General features: G+C 44.2%; 2 protein-coding genes across 4 annotated transcripts in view; both read right to left on the reverse strand.

The window, feature by feature from the left end:
• ifngr2 (interferon gamma receptor 2) overlaps positions 1–9,001 on the reverse strand; it is a 13,915-nt gene extending 4,914 nt beyond the window's left edge. The window contains exons 1-6 of one of the 3 annotated variants that reach the window (XM_069680751.1): positions 8,943–9,001; positions 4,532–4,627; positions 3,203–3,314; positions 2,721–2,890; positions 1,503–1,648; positions 1,266–1,416 (exon numbers count right to left, since the gene is read on the reverse strand). In XM_069680751.1, the coding sequence (XP_069536852.1) occupies positions 1,266–1,416; positions 1,503–1,648; positions 2,721–2,890; positions 3,203–3,314; positions 4,532–4,571 (619 nt within the window). In that variant the 5' untranslated portion in view covers positions 4,572–4,627; positions 8,943–9,001. Of the gene's footprint in view, positions 1–1,265; positions 1,417–1,502; positions 1,649–2,720; positions 2,891–3,202; positions 3,315–4,531; positions 4,694–8,817; positions 8,916–8,942 lie in introns of those variants that run through there. The other 2 variants (XM_069680752.1, XM_069680753.1) reach the window with 2 other exon arrangements.
• Positions 9,002–10,204: 1,203 nt separating this feature from the next.
• The window catches only part of il10rb (interleukin 10 receptor, beta), a 15,775-nt gene continuing 9,268 nt past the window's right edge, over positions 10,205–16,711 (reverse strand). The window contains exons 4-8 of the mRNA XM_069680789.1: positions 16,289–16,449; positions 13,533–13,680; positions 12,706–12,860; positions 12,440–12,600; positions 10,205–12,231 (exon numbers count right to left, since the gene is read on the reverse strand). Coding sequence (XP_069536890.1) covers positions 12,012–12,231; positions 12,440–12,600; positions 12,706–12,860; positions 13,533–13,680; positions 16,289–16,449 — 845 coding nt within the window. The 3' untranslated portion in view covers positions 10,205–12,011. The remainder of the gene's footprint in view (positions 12,232–12,439; positions 12,601–12,705; positions 12,861–13,532; positions 13,681–16,288; positions 16,450–16,711) is intronic.

A 16,711-nucleotide genomic window follows, 5' to 3' on the forward strand; every position in this document is an offset into this window, starting at 1 on the left:
AATAAGCCATCGTCGCGCTGCCAGGTGTGTGCGTCTGTCTACTCCGCCCTCAGCACACCTGCAGCTCCTTACAGCAGTGAGACACGCGCGCGGACTGTTCTCATTCACAGAACGGAAAATGAAGACGTTATGTGAAGTCCCTTTCACGTCTCATAAAGATGTTAAAGTTACGATGTTACGGTGCTACAGACAGACAGAGAGCAGAGCACAGAGACAGCCATGTCACCGTGATGCTACGTGTTGATTGAGTCCCGACCTGCGGACTGTTGGCTGAGCTCCAGACCTCTGCCCCGCGATAGACAGTCCATAGGTCGTCCCAAATGCCCCAAACAGAGCAGAATAATAAGAATAGAAACACAGACGGAGGGCAGATCCTCTGCAGATACAGACACCAGCTCACACTTCTCCTGGATTATGATGTTGATGAAGAGGGAATATTTAATATGGAAAATCATGAAGCCTTTATTACTATTATTAACAGCATCAGTCTGTCAGATGAGCTGGTCTGTGTTTAGTGACTTGTATCTTCAGCAGCACTGTGTGAAGGTGGGAGAAACAAGAACATCATTTTGTTCCTCCTTTTGTGTGTTTGTGTGTTAAACTCACGTCTGTTTGATTTGATGTTTTATTTTGGTGCTATTTCAGCTGCTGCAGAAACACTATTTTATTTGAATTTTGTATGTCATGCAAATGTGACAATAACTTTTCAGATTTTGAATTTTAATATTTTAATTTCAGATACATTTTGAACATTTGAGAATATATGGGCCGATATATCGATATCGGAATTTGTTTACTCCCTAATATCGGAATCGGCATCGGCCCCATATCGGTCGGGCTCTAATATTCTCCTGATGTATTCCCTCAGTAAACATGTTCCTAATGAGTTTATGGTCTCAATCTCTAGTTTCAAGTCTTTAGAGTCACACAGACCAGGAAGAAGGGAGGGTTTAGATGTTGTTTTAAGCCTGTTGTTAGCTAGCCAAAATTAGCATCCCAATTGATCATATTTGCATTACAGATGCACCACACATACATACAAACAAGCTAATGCTAGCGTTAGCGCAGCACTTGCTGTTGCTAACCTCTCGCTCCTCTCCAGCTCCGCCCTCTCGTTCAAATATGGTCACTACAGCCTCCATAACACAAACCACAGGTGACATCACTGTGGCCACGCCCACTTCTTATATACCCTCTATGATGTAAAGAACGAACATCCCTGTTAGTTTTTCTGGAGGAGAGACAGCCACATCTTCATCAGTTACCTGCCTCACCTGTCTGAGGGATGAGCTCACACTGGGAGCAGCTGGGGGGGCCCACAGCCTGACTGTGGAGGATGAAGTGGACCTGAGTACAGTACCGCTGCCCCTCCTGCAGCTGCCGGAGGGTCAGGGAGGAGGAGGAGTCTTCAAAGTGCTGATGAAGAGCAGCAGGTCACATGAACAGGTGTTAGAGACAGTGAGACAGGTGTGGATGAATAAGCAGAGCAGCAGCTGTCTCACCTGCAGCGTGTCCCCCTCCCTGATGTAGTGAACTCTGTGTTGAGCATGGTCAGCGTATTTCAGAGCCAGGCTGTGGTTATCAGTCAGGTGAACGGTGAGAGAGCCAGGCCTGGCCGACAGGCTCACCTGAGGAGAGCAGGAGTCACCTGCAGGAGGACAAGGAATGGACCACCTGTCAGCATCCCCCTGACTCATTTCTGTCTGCTGTTCTGGTTCTTTTTGTAGAAATATGAAAGACATGAGCTCCATGTTTGCTCCTCGTGTTGCTGTCTGTCTGATCTGCTTCAATTAACCTGACAAAGGAGATCGCACTGAGCGCTCACAAGACGCTGGTTCAACTCGATCAGTCAACCCAGGGTTTCTCTGAGCGCGCTCAGATGAAGGGGCGGAGTCTGCAGCAAATGACCAATCTAAACACGGACTCAGAGAAACTCTAATTTTAGAAAGAGATGAAGTTACACAGAATCCAAATCACTCAGCTGCAGCTGCTGGAGGCAGGAAGGACAAACAGCAACAAGACTGTAAATGTGCAAATATAATAATATCACTGCTCCGTCATCAGATTCATCATTACATCAGATTAATACGTTACACAGATGTGTTTTTGTTAAGGACTGATTGAGACTTCTCTCAGACGTATCAAACTACGGAGCACATCGAGATCAAAGCCCAGTTTAAAGAATGTTTACGTTCTGATAAGAACCAAAGACCTTCAGGCTTCAGTGTGTTTATCAGGCTCTGCTGGAGATGTTTATCAGTGAAGCTCGATCAATATCTGTCATCAATATATTTCATAAACTCAGACAGTAAACAGGAAGTGTTTGACCGCTCTCTCTCATCATCTGCTCTCAGAGCTCCTGAATCAAGAGACCCGATTGGTCAGCAGGTGTTTAGTTCAGGTTGATCTCTTATCTCCAACATCAGCATCTCCAGAGCAGGTCAGGTGTTCAGCATAAGTTACCATGGTGATCTACCCCGGTAAGAAGTGAACCAGCTTCGTAGTACTGAAAACTCAGAGTTAACCCTGAAGTTGCCTTGGTAACACCTGATCCTGCTCCGTAGTGTACCTCCCTGATCTCCTCTGGTTCAACACTCTGAGAAAATGACTGCTTTCACCTGGACCACAGGTGTTTGTAAAGGTCTGTACCTGCAACAGCTCTGTGTTTCTGCAACAGATACATACATGAACTAAACTGCTGCCAGGTGTGAGTCTCTCACCATGTGTGCTGCAGGCGGGGACCGGTGTCGAAGTGAGTCCGCGTCTCTCTGTTCGCACTCGTAGCATCACACAGCCGTGCTTGCTCTTAGCTGCTGTCAGAGCGACATCACAGGAAGTGGAGGACATTTGCTCGCAGGCGGGGACGTCTGTCCACGCGCTGCCATGAGAGCTGAAGACAGGAAGTACCAATAATGATCACTGTGATGGTTTAAACTGCACACACATCAAAAACCATCAACACGGACGTCTCCACATCGATTAATCAAAGACGTCTTTTTACAAACACAAAGCTGTGCTTCTGCTTGGGCTTAGTCTGGTGGGCGGGGCTTCACTAAACGATGTCAGACACGTCTCTATTGGCCAGTCTGAACTTGAGTGACACCTCGGCAACATTTTGGATTCAATAACAAGATTTTGGGATAACCATAGAAATTTTAAAAAATAATAAAATTAATCAAAATTATGAAATAAAAGAGCCCACCTGCTGTGGACGGTGTAGGTGACGTCTGTGTCGTCGGGTGGAGGGCTCCATGTCAGCAGCCAGTTCTCCACATGGACGTTTTGTGGGGGGGCAGGAGGCTCCTCACACCGAGCTGGGACAAAGGAGGAAGAGGGGGAGGAGAAGGAAGAGGGGGAGGGAGAGGAGGAGGGAGAGGGGGAGGAGGAGGAGATGGAGGAGGAAGAGGATGTTTGACACACAGGAGCACATTTCTGTTTGTGACCACAGTTATTTAAGATAAAGTAATTAAAGATAATAAGTTATTTAAGATAATAAAGTAACTTCTAGTAATAGAACGAAATACTGATCATAACTTGTCGTAAAATATATAAAATGCAGTGAATAACTGCAGATTTGATTTGTTTTCTGAGTCAACATCTGAGTAGAAATAAGTTGTCTAAAAATCAAAAGCAGCAAAAACAGATTAATTTCTATTATATTTAATCTAAAGAAATACCTCTCGTCATGATCAGTTATTCCCCTGCTAACTTTTATCACAGATGAATGAATGAATTCAGAGGGAGCAGGAGAGTCTCTCTGTCAGCAGGTAACACTACGTGTGATCATCAGTGAGGTCGGGTTTGATCAGCGTGACCTGATTTCTATTTATCCTGAAACTTTGAGCCTAATCAAGAATGTTCATAGTTCATGAACAGACAGTATTTGGGCTGATTAAATAATTAACTCAGATCAGATGATCCGTGATCAAACATGTAAATAATGAACAAATAATATAAAGACACAGTGCTGTAAGAAATGTCCGTCTGGCTCTGCAGCAGGAACTGCAGCCTGTTCTTCATGTGCAGGTGTTTGTTACACAGGTAACAGGTTACAGAGAGGAAACACTGTTACTGTGTGTTTTATTAGAATTAATACAGAGCACATGTGTGCAGACACAAACAGCTGTTAAAGCAGACGGACAGCTGATCCAGCGGTGATCAGCTGACGCGATCATCATAAACGGAAGTCGCAGCACGTGACGCTTCATCGGAAAGGACGTCTCATGTCTCTTAAAAAACATTCCCTCGTTTCCTCTCTCCTCGCTTGGTTTCCTCGCGTCTCTCCATGCATGTCTGGTGGGAGGGACTAAGACGCAAGTGAACGACGCAAGTGAAGGAAACATGGATGCAATTTAAGAAACATGAGAAGCAGCCATTGAGAGCAGGCTTTGTTTGACTAGTTAGCGTCCAGCGTGCCAGCTAAGTTTAGCTTAGCTTCGCTTAGTTTAGGTTGACTAGTTTCATTTTTCAGAAACACACAGGACGTTGCTAACGCTAGCTAGTTTCGGGCTAACAGGTTACCGTTACTTACCTGATAGTGCAGCCTGAAGTAACAGCACCATGAAAATCATCGTGACCGCTTCATTGATCAGGCTGTGACCAGAGTCCGGACTCTTCTGTCTTCATTCTAAGACAAAACATAATCTTACATGAACCGTCTGACAGTCCTAAGCGCAACACTTCCTCTGAATCTGGTAAGAGGCCGGGAAGTTACAACTTCCTGAAACGCCCCTCAGTGGAAACATAAGCTGCAAAAAGAGATCCATGTAATATATATAAAGAGATCTATAGAGATCTATATAATATATATAAAGAGATCTATGTAATATATATAAAGAGATCTATAGAGATCTATATAATATATATAAAGAGATCCATGTAATATATATAAAGAGATCTATAGAGATCTATATAATATATATAAAGAGATCTATGTAATATATATAAAGAGATCTATAGAGATCTATATAATATATATAAAGAGATCCATGTAATATATATAAAGAGATCTATATAATATATTGTAGAGATCTATGTAATATATATAAAGAGATCTATAAACAAATCTATATTATATATATAAAGAGATCTATAAAGAGATCTATATAATATATATATATAAAGAGATCTATATTGTATATATAAAGAGATCTATAAAGAGATCTATGTAATATATATAAAGACATCTATATTATATATACTAAGAGATCTATGTAATATATATATAATATATATAAAGAGATCTATATTATATATATAAAGAGATCTATGTAATATATATAAAGAGATCTATAAACAGATCTATATAATATATATAAAGAGATCTATGTAATATATAATATATATATATAAAGAGATCTATATAATATATATAAAGCAATCTATATTATACATATAAAGAGATCTATGTAATATATATAAAGAGATCTATATAATATATATAAAGAGATCTATATTATATATATAAAGAGATCTAAAGAGATCTATATTATATATATAAAGAGATCTATATAATATATATAAAGCAATCTATATTATATATATAAAGAGATCTATATAATATATATAAAGCAATCTATATTATACATATAAAGAGATCTATGTAATATATATAAAGAGATCTATATAATATATATAAAGAGATCTATATTATATATATAAAGAGATCTAAAGAGATCTATATTATATATATAAAGAGATCTATATAATATATATAAAGCAATCTATATTATATATATAAAGAGATCTATATAATATATATAAAGCAATCTATATTATATATATAAAGAGATCTATGTAATATATATAAAGAGATCTATAAAGAGATCTATGTAATACATATAAAGAGATCTATATAATATATATAAAGAGATCTATGTAATATATATAAAGAGATCTATATAATATATATAAAGAGATCTATAAAGAGATCTATGTATATATTATATAGATCTCTCTACATGGGTCTGGAGCTGCTGCAGACTCCATAAAGACTTCAGGATATTGTGCTTAATGTGTAATGATCTTGTGTCTAAATAAAGATCAACTCTTGGATTTTCTACTTTAATTTGAAAGCATCAAAACTTTAAAATTTGTTTTTAATTTGAGCCAAATTTGTGTCGAAAAAAATGTGTTTTTAGATTTAAAAGAACATTTTTTAAAAATGAATATAATTTATCTTTTGCACAGAAAAACAACAAAAGTTGTTTCAGTGGAAAATGTAGAAAAGATGGATGAAAGTAAAGAAGAAAAAGATCCAATCATAATAGACTTTACTGAAAGGGGGCGGGGCCTGAGGCCATTTCCTCTGTACTGATTATATTTGTTTGTTTGATTTGACTTAATAAAAACATCACATTAAACTCAGCGTCTTAAAATCATCTGTTTTTTTTACAGTTAACACTTATTTTAGCATTATAGATGATTTTATTGCCAACATGCATGTTAGTAGACTTCTACAGGTTATACAGTTGACAGGCAGGTGAAATGGTCACCTGAGTCCATCAGTGTATCCATGGGAAACATAGATCAAACTATAAAATCAAAGAACACGTCAAATAGTTTTATAAATAAATATTTAGTTGTTATCCTGCTGATTTATGTGCAAGTGTTCATTTTTCTGACAAGTTTATTTTTAATGAGTTATTTGATGCTATAAAAAGGGGGCGTGGCCTCACGATTGACAGCTCTGTGGACAAACGGCCTCCTGCAGCGTTCTGTTCCCGAGTAGCAGAGTAGAGGAGGAACGGCGAGAGGAGACGTAACTAACACTAACACTACAGTCATTGAACTTTCCATCAGCGTGAATATCTGCTTCAGACCGACACAAGAAGCTGTTCTGCTGCAGACTGAGCCCACCTGAGGGCTCCAACACGCCAAGGACACCCGAGGGCTCCAACACGCCGAGGACACCCGAGGGCTCCAACACGCCGAGGACACAAGTGTGTCGGATAGAGGAAGGGGCGGGACGTTGATACTGCAGCTCCACCAGCCGATCTCTGCTGCACACTCTGGATACAGATGAACAACATGTGGGGGGGAGACATGAATGATCTAATGATATAGTTGCCCTAGATGGCATCAGCCTGGCATCCAGCACTACTGTTAGGAATCTGGGAGTTCTGTTTGATCAGGATATGTCCTTCATCTCCCACATAAAACAAATATCAAGGACAGCCTTCTTTCACCTTCACAACAAACATCAGACACATCCTGTCTCAACACGATGCAGAAAAACTCGTCCATGGATTCGTTACTTCCAGGTTGGATTATTGTAACTCGTTACTATCAGGCTGCTCTAATAAGTCACTAAAAACTCTGCAGCTGGTACAAAATGCTGCAGCACGTGTGCTGACAAGAACTAGGAAGAGAGATCACATCTCTCCTGTATTAGCCTCTCTGCACTGGCTTCCTGTAAAATCTAGAATAGAATTTAAAATCCTTCTTCTTACTTACAAAGCTCTTAATGGTCAGACACCATCATATCTTAAAGAGCTCATAGTGCCATATTACCCCTCTAGAACATTGCGCTCCCAGGATGCAGGCCTGCTTGTGGTACCTAAAGTCTCTAAGAGTAGTGTTGGAGGTAGAGCCTTCAATTATGTGACGGCCCCTGCATAGTATAAATCACTACTGATAATACAGATTTTCACACCTCATAGTGTTTGTAAACTCCTTAATTAACTTACGTTCTTTTTGTAATAAATCAATTCATTTAGTTTTGTTAACTCTTGTCTCTCCAAGTTGTTTGTCATGGCCTTACGGGCCGGGTTATGACAATTACCAGGCCCCCCTCCTCTGGAACAATCTACCAGTCAGGGTCCGGGAGGCAGACACCCTCTCTTCTTTTAAGAGTTCAAACTTTCCTCTGTGATAAAGCTTATAGTTAGGCCTGGCTCAGGCTGGGACCAGCCCAGAGTTATGCTGTTATAGGTTTAGACTGCCGGGGGGATCTGACACACCGAGCTCCTCTCCCTCTCCCTCTCCCTCCCTAACCCTAACCCTAACCCACAGTTGAAGTCAACAGGTCTACTATTAGCATTAGCAGCAACAATAATGATACTATGGGGAAGGCTGATGTTAGTAGTTGTTGCAGTCGAGCAGGTCCACAGCAGCAGGTGGTCTGCAGCAACGATCCTCAGGAACCTTCAAGACAAGGGAGCACAAGAACTCCCGGGAAGATATGTGGTTAGTAATGTTAATGGGAAAATAATAATGGTAACTTGTGTACCACTAATATTGGCACTGTAACCATAACTATGTATTATCTGTTGTTGTTGTTGTTGCTCTGTCTGCCTGTCTCTATCCTGCTCCTCCCCCTCTCCCTCTCTCGACCCGTCCAGTCTCTTCAGATGTAAAACATGAGTCTGGTTCTGCTCGAGGTTTCTGCCTGTTAGAGGAAGTTTTTCTGTCTCTGTGCTGAATGTTGCTCAGAGCCGCTCGTGGTGATTCATGTTGAGACCTGCTCTTTTTGTACAGTGTCTCGAGATAACTGGTTGTGATTTGGCGCTATACAAATAAAATTTGATTGATTTGATTGATTGATTGATGAAGGAAGCATGTCAGGAATACATTTTGATGGCAGGGGGCAGCATTTCCCATCAGACTGTGCTGAAAGAGTTCAGGAGAGCAGAGAGCTGCTTCCTGTTTACAGTTGGAGCACAAACAGAGGGGTGAGCTCAGAGGGTTAGTCGGGTCTGTTGAGCCTTAACTCGGGGTTTTCAGTGGCTGTGTTGGAAATGCCGTACTATATACTATATGCTACATGCTACATGCTATATGCTATATGCTATATGCTATATGCTACATGCTACATACCGGATACTGCGTTCCGCGGTAGTATGTCGTATAGAGGAGCTTTTCACAGGCTGTGTCCGAAACCGCATACTAACGTACTCCCTACTACAGACTCAAACAGTATGTACTGCATACTGCCTACTAACCTGACTGTTAGGATGCCGGTGGCATCACACTCAGAGCCGTCTTCTCCGTATCACGTGACTTAATCGTTTACGTATGTCCGCTCTGATCTCCGGTCCATCTCCAGTAGAGTAGAAGCTGAATAGCCGCAATGCATTTTGGGGCAGTTGAGTACAACCAGTGAGCTCCCGTCTCATACTCAAACATCCGGGCCGATCTAGTATACATCCGGGCATTTCTCGCGTACACGAAATTGCATACTATGAGATGGGAACGCACGACATACTCAGTTTTACGTCACAGTTATTCTGATTAAATTCAAATTAATTTCGCAGTATGCTACGACATGCAGAAGTAAACAATAACGCCGCTTCTTTAGCTATAGCGCCCCCTTCTGCTGGAATATTGCTGCTGTCCATCATTGCAACTGCCACTGTGACGTTCCAGCGCTTTGCATTGTGGGATACAGTAGGCGAGGCAGACTGGTCCGATGCATACTGGCCATTTTCTGCCCGACTTCACCCTTTGTATTGATGGCTCCACTGTTCCATCACATCAACTCCATCACCAAAACTGCCTTCTTCCATCTGAAGAACATGGCCCGTCTTCGCCCCTCCCTCACCTTCTCAGAGCCTTTTGCATTGCTGCCCCCTCCCTCTGGAACTCTCTCCCCCAACACCTCAGAGCCGCTCCCTCACTTCCTTCCTTTAAAACTGCACTCAGAGCCCATCTATTTAAATCTGCTCTTAACCAATGATCTGTGATTATTTCTTTTGAACCTTTTCTGACCTTTATATGCATATTTAATTTAACTGTAAGCCTTGTACTCTGATTGTTTTCTTTTTCATTGTCTATGTTCTTCATGTATTTGCTATTGTTGCTTCTGTTCTTTCTTTTATGTAAAGTGCCTGAGTACCTTCTTAAAGCGCTATATAAATAAAATTATATATAACTATATAAAATATATTATATACTAAATAATTATGTGACGCCTCACATGAAGGAGTGTTCATTTTACCTGAAGCAGACAGGTAAGAAGAGGGGGGGGGCATATTATATTAATCACTTACTAAACGCAGAGGCTGCGTGACGCCAGGACACACGAGTGTTTACAGTTTTTACTTTGTGTGAAATAAACTTATTTTCATTTAAACTTCACAAATCAGAAGAGAAACTCGATCCTGCAGCTCAGACTGAGCTTAGAGCACATCCAGGATCTGTGTGTGTGTGTGTGTGTGTGTGTGCGTGTGTGTGCGTGTATAAAGTCACTCACCCTGAAGTCTAGTTTATTGTCAGAGATGATTTATTCGTATGATTGTGATTAAAACGAGCTTCAGACTGCAGCAGTGAAATCTGAAGTGACAGAAACAGTGAGGCAACGTGGGAACGCAACGTGGGAACATGTGGAGGCAACATGGGGAGGCAACGTGGGAACATGTGGAGGCAACGTGGGAACATGTGGAGGCAACATGGGGGAGGCAACGTGGGAACATGTGGAGGCAACGTGGGAACATGTGGAGGCAACGTGGGGAGGCAACGTGGGAACATGTGGAGGCAACTTGTGGAGTCTTTAGCCGACGTCACATCACTGTGTCCTCATGTGTTCAGAGAGCAGTCAGAGGATAAATAATAATAATGTTAACATACAGGAAGAAGTAAAGGGACAGTTTGTTCCCGCCAAAATAAAGCATGAAAGAATAAAACACATCGGCGATATGAGGATAGCAGCTTTGATACAAATTAAACCTCATGAAAATATCACAGATTCTATGAGAATCATAAGCGCGCACACACACACACACACACACACACACACACACACACACACACACACACACACACACACACACACGACCTCAGTCTGAGCAGCTGTTAGCTGTTGGACATCATTCAGCCTGAACATTTCAGCTCTGTTTAGTCCTTATATTTTCACGTTCTGATGGTCAGAGTGAGAACTGATCAACAGTCAGGTAACTTTAATTTGAAAATCTGCAGGAAGTCTGGTGGCGGTGGCAGCCCTGCAGTAGTAGTGTCGTCATCACTGAATGACGTCTGAGTGAAGCTGGAGTCTGTTCTCACTCCTCATTTCACACACTACTTAGTCTGATCACCTGGCTTCCCTTCAGCCCCCCCAACACACCTGTACCTCTGCTCACAGCTGCTGGCCACGCCCCCTCTTTGTGTCTGTCTGTTTCTTCGCAGCATGGAGCTGCGTGGCACGAGGGACGTCATTAATGCCGCAGTTTCATTGATGGCTTCCGAATGACATCGGGACCTTTTAAAGCTTTAAAACAGCCACAGACTGTTTAACATGAAGAGAGCTGATCAGCCAATGAGATACAGGAGAGACGCACCTGAGGACGCCTCTGCCTGTGTGGTTCTATGCAGAGCATGTGTGTGTACACCCTGCAGGTAGACAGGTATGGGAGGGGGACAGAGTGAGGGAGGATTGTCCACTCACTGATCTCAGATGATGACACGATAATAAAAAAAAGCCAGGTAACATTGCATCAGGTGTCTCCATCATGTATGTGGTTGTATGCTCAGTGACGTGTGAGGTCAGCGGATATAACAGAGCGAGATTCGTTTCAATCGGTCGTGTCTCGTTAAATAACATCATGACGGAGCTCTGCTGGAGCTGCTGGTTCTCACACACACACACACACACACACACACTCACACACACACACACACACTCACACTCACACTCACACTCACACACACACACACACACACACACACACACACACACACACACACACACACACACACACACACACCTCTGAGGCTCCGCCCACACAGGAAGTACTGAGGTTAAAGGGAGTCCAGATCAAACAAGCTCATGTCCTGTGTAATGCTAACAGCTGTCAGCTACGTATGCTAACTACTTAAAGCAATATGACTCACATTATTGATACACACTGCTACACACATCAGCTGTCAATCACGACAGAGGCTGCACATGCTCAACCAGCACTTCCTGGTTGGTCACATGATCATCATAAGCATCTGGCGCCTGTCCACTCAGCAGGTGAGTCGAGCTCAGTGAGAGTCTGTCGCTCCTCCTGTGTTTGGCTCGCTGCTCCTCCTCCTCACACGCTCACGTCCACCACGCCCTCGTCAGTGATCAGCTGACTCCTGCTCCCCAGAGTCATGTCCCTCATCTTCACCTGATCCAGGTCCAAGGGGTCTTGACAGGAGACTCCGCCCCCCCCACGGGACAGAGGGTGGGGGGGCTGTCTCAGGGAGGAGCTGCCCCCTGTGGAGTAAACTCCTGAGTCCCCGCTGCCGCCACTGTCCTGCCGGCTGTGTCTGCAGACATCACCACAGGTGAAATACGATCAGAGACACATGTGCACAGGTCAACGTGCTTTTAACCCTTTAGACCCACAGGTGTTTACTTTAGTGATGTCATTTTATTAGATATCCTCATTTCCTGTCAGTACAGTCTGTACAGCCTACACTGTTCTGCGTGCTACTGAAGCAGGTAATGTATGACATCACTCATGGTAAAGCTCACCTGATGTCGGCCGGGGGCCCCTGCAGGGCCTCAGAGGGGGGGGGTTGGAGCTCCAGGACCAGAGGTTTGGGGCAGACGGTCACCTTCTCACACAGCAGCTCTGACTCTGAGTCCGGGGTGAGGAGGCGGGGGCCGTCCGAGCTGGGGGAGTCACAGAGGTACTGCAGAGGGACAAGGGGGGAGGAGGGGACATAAACAGAGGACAGTGAGCTGTGTGTCTGCAGGCGAGCTACAGGTAATCTGACTGTGACAGTGCACATCGGTACCTTGAAGTGAGCCGGCAGCTGGACGGAGGGGTACAGCGTGGCCTTCAGGGTCCTGCAGCACCAGAAGAAGACGCAGAGAGAGAACAGCACGAGCAGGAAGAAGACCACCAGAGAGGCCAGGAAGAACAGGAAGATCTGCCACCACGGGAGGGCACCTGTGACACAGAGAGCTGCAGGTTTACCTGTCCTCACCTGCACACACTCACACATCATGGGCATCATGGTGACAGACTGTTTGCAGAGGTGGAGACAGTGTGAGGACAACTACGCCTCCTCTTACCGCTGTAGGGCACATCAACACCTCCACCTCCCTGTGAGGGGTGTTCACCTTCCACATACATTTCCGACTACTGCATCTACTGCATCTACTGCATCTACTGCACCTGCTACATCTACTGCACCTGCTACATCTACTGCACCTGCTACACCTACTGCGTCTATTGCGTCTACTGCGTCTACTGCAGTACTAAAGTTTTATTTATGTAGAATTTCTGGATGTTTACATTTCTTTCTTTCTTGTAGGTTTCACTGTGTTCTTCCATCATCACACACTGATAATTATATCACAGCTGTCACTGGGCTCTGGTTCCCTCCTGACACTCGGCGTACAGGACAGGTCCTGAGTCAACCTCTTCACCTGAGCTGCTCTCATCTCAAACAAACAAACATCTCATTAATGTGTTTGACTTTCATGCATTCAGATGTAACCTGAGCACTGCAGGGACATGAAGCTGTTCACATACAAACCTACATCTGTAAATGTACCTGAATAATCACACCTGTATGGGTGGGGTACACTCTGTATTCTTCAGGTGTGAATGAGTCACCTTGAGTCTGCATGCAGAGCGGGGCGGTGAAGCTGCTGCTCTTGTTGTAGAAGTCGTAGCGGGTCTGGACGCTCACACAGTACCGGGTCCAGGACTTCAGGCTGGGCAGAGTCACCACGGTCACGCTGCTGTCCAGAGACTTCACCCTCTGAAAGAGACGGACTGTCAGCACAGGCGCGCGTGCAGAACAAACAGGAGGGGACAGAGGGGCTTCCCTCACACAAACAGGAGGGGGCAGAGGGGCTTCCCTCACACAAACAGGAGGGGGCAGAGGGGCTTCCCTCACACAAACAGGAGGGGGCAGACTCTTGTCATTATATTTTAACTCTCTGGTTTCCTGAGAATAAAAAGGATTTAACATTTATTCCTGAGCTAACTTGTGCGCCTCCTTTACCTGCTGCCATTTTGAAGTTACAGTCTAATAGGCTCTAACAGGGCTGCAAGTCTCTTTACAGCTGTCAGTGTGATCATTCAGTTATGAACCTTCGTGCACGTGCTGTCCCTCTGTGTGTGCTGGGTTTAAAGCCTCAGACGTAACCCTAAACAGGACTCTGAGCATGTGAGTCTGCAGCCTTTACACACCACAGGGTTATACCTGATGCCAGTGTACACCTGGATAACAGCAAAGCAGGGTCAGGAATCAGCCTGTCCACGCACCAAATAATCTACTAACCTGAGAGATACCTGCATGAAGGTAAATCTATAACCTCTAAAAGAAACTTTCCCATTAAGTTGTGCTGTGTTCAGATTGTTGCAGACAGCGATAGCTACTGTTTTAGAGCAGAGAAGAAGAACTGATGTCAGGATATTTACACAACAACGGAGCAGAGCTACAACACTGCCATAAAAGCTACTCTAAACCACCAGCTACTCCACCGCTCCCTCCTCCCCCTCCTTATAGCCCCAAACCCTCAGGTGAGGGTCTGCTGTAGCTGGATGTATCAACAGCGGTGAGGAGGCTGACTACAGGACTGTGCTGGGAAAGACAAAAGAACTGATGAAGGCACCGGTGACCCCTGTTTCCATCCAGGGGGTCAGTGTGGACACTGTGGAGGAATGTAAGTAGTTGGGGGTTTTCTTGGATAACAAACTGGACTGGGACAAGAACACTGACGCCGTCTACAAGAAGGACCTGAGCCGTCTCTACTTCCTGCGGAGGCTGAGGTCCTTTCACATCTGCAGGACGGTGCTGAGGATGTTCTACGAATCTGTGGTGGCTACTGCTATCCTGTTTGCTGCTGTGTGCCGGGTCAGCAGGCTGAGGGTCGCTGACGCCAACAGACTGAACAAACTGATCCACAAGGCCGGTGACGAGGCGGGGTCGGAGCTGGACTCTGTGACAGTGGTGTCAGACGGGAGGACGCTGTCCAAGTTACAGGTTATCTTGGACAATGTCTCCCACCCGCTCCATGATGTGCTGGTTAAACACAGAGCACGTTCAGTCAAAGACTCCCATGATGCACCACAGAACGCAACAGGAAGTCATTCCTGCCTGTGGCCATCAGACTCTATAACTGCTCCCTCTGAGTGCCTGACACACAGACACCACTTTAAACTGTGCACTGAACTGAACTCTTATATAAGCTGGATGATTGTGCAATAATTCACCTGTGCAATATGTTGACATAAAACTGCCCACACTGTTCATTTGTAAAGAACCCTTATGTGTATAACTGCTTTGCATTGTAACTCTTATTTCTTATTTAACTTTATTCTGGCAGTTATATCTAAATCCCCATAGATCCACTTCTCAGCATGTAATCTTTATCTCTAATCTTTTGGTGTATAATGCACATATTTGACTTTTTTTTTAACTTCCATTTCATGCCATATATCTCTCTGTGCTTTCTGTGTCAGAGCATTCTGATTAATCTGAATAAAGACATCTGAAGTAAAACATCATTGTTTCTAACGCTCTGCAGCACACAGGATGTCAGGTGGGGCTGTGGGCTGCTGCTAACGTTAGCTTAGCTTGTTTTTTAGGGTTTTAATGCTAGCAAAGTTCTCAGCAGAGCTTCCCTCTTCAAACCAGATCTACAGGGGAAGAACACATTGTTGTTCACACTTCCCGTTTGTCTCTTCTCTTCAGTGAAACCTCTCAGACCTTCTTACACTCAGTCCTGTCAGCAGAGCACCTGTCTGTGTTGCTGTGGTGTCTGTGGGTTTATATTTGGTGACTTGTGCCCTAAACGCCTCACAGAAATGTTTCCTGTTTGTGCGACAAGGCGCCTGAAGCTCACATGAGAACACGAACACCAGGTCTTATCTGGTGCAGTGACTTCCTGCCAGCTGCCGTGTTATAAAGCAGCAAGCAGGTGTGTCTGTAAACTACTCTGATGAGAAGACAGGTTAGTGCAGAGCAGACTACAATAATCCAGAGCTGACGAGAGGGTCACGTGATCCCATCCAAAACACACAACATATTAAAAAGAGTCTGCTCTCATTGAGCTTTACACTCTCCACATGACGCTGAGGGCTGTGGACTTGCTCTGCTGCAGTCTGAGGGGGTGGTGTTGTTACGGACTGTAGAGAAAACAGGAAGTGTGAAAAGCAGAAACTTTGAGGTGTGTTCTGATGTAACAGGTGTTTGTTAACAGGATCTGCACCTCATAACAACAGACTTCCTACAGGAACAGAAACAGGTACCTGTTTGTCACAGAGCGGCTACAGAAAGAGACCACAGGCTGAGGGCTGAGGGCTTAAGTCAGGATAAATGTCAAAGGTGATATGGTCCGTCAGCAGGGTGCGTTCCCTACCTCTGTGTCCCCAGAGTGCTCCCAGTACAATATGCGGTAGTACAGATCTTTCAGGTGTTCCTTCATGGAGGTGTTGGTGCTGCTCACAGGGTGAGATATGAAGACGTCCAGGTCACTTCCTGCAGGAGAGAGGTCCACTTTGGACGGAGGACCCACGGCAGCTGACATGAGAAACAGGGACAGGAGGAGGGCTGGATTAGTACACCTGCATATCAGTACACTGAGCACCTGAGAAGTCGTCCAGAGAGAACCACGGTTTGATTCACTTCTTCTTTTGACTGGTGGACAGACGCATGAAGACATCAGCTGGAGACAAAGTGATTCAATGCTCATTGATCAGTGAAATCTGATCGTGATTCTCTGTGCAGCTATTTTTCTTTAATAACACAAATCCCCCCTTTTACGTAAGACCCTGATGAAACG

The sequence above is a fragment of the Semicossyphus pulcher genome, unplaced genomic scaffold (assembly GCF_022749685.1).
Source record: "Semicossyphus pulcher isolate SPU_LCO1_2020_fin unplaced genomic scaffold, fSemPul1.0.p SCAF_41, whole genome shotgun sequence".
NCBI lineage: Eukaryota > Metazoa > Chordata > Actinopteri > Labriformes > Labridae > Semicossyphus > Semicossyphus pulcher.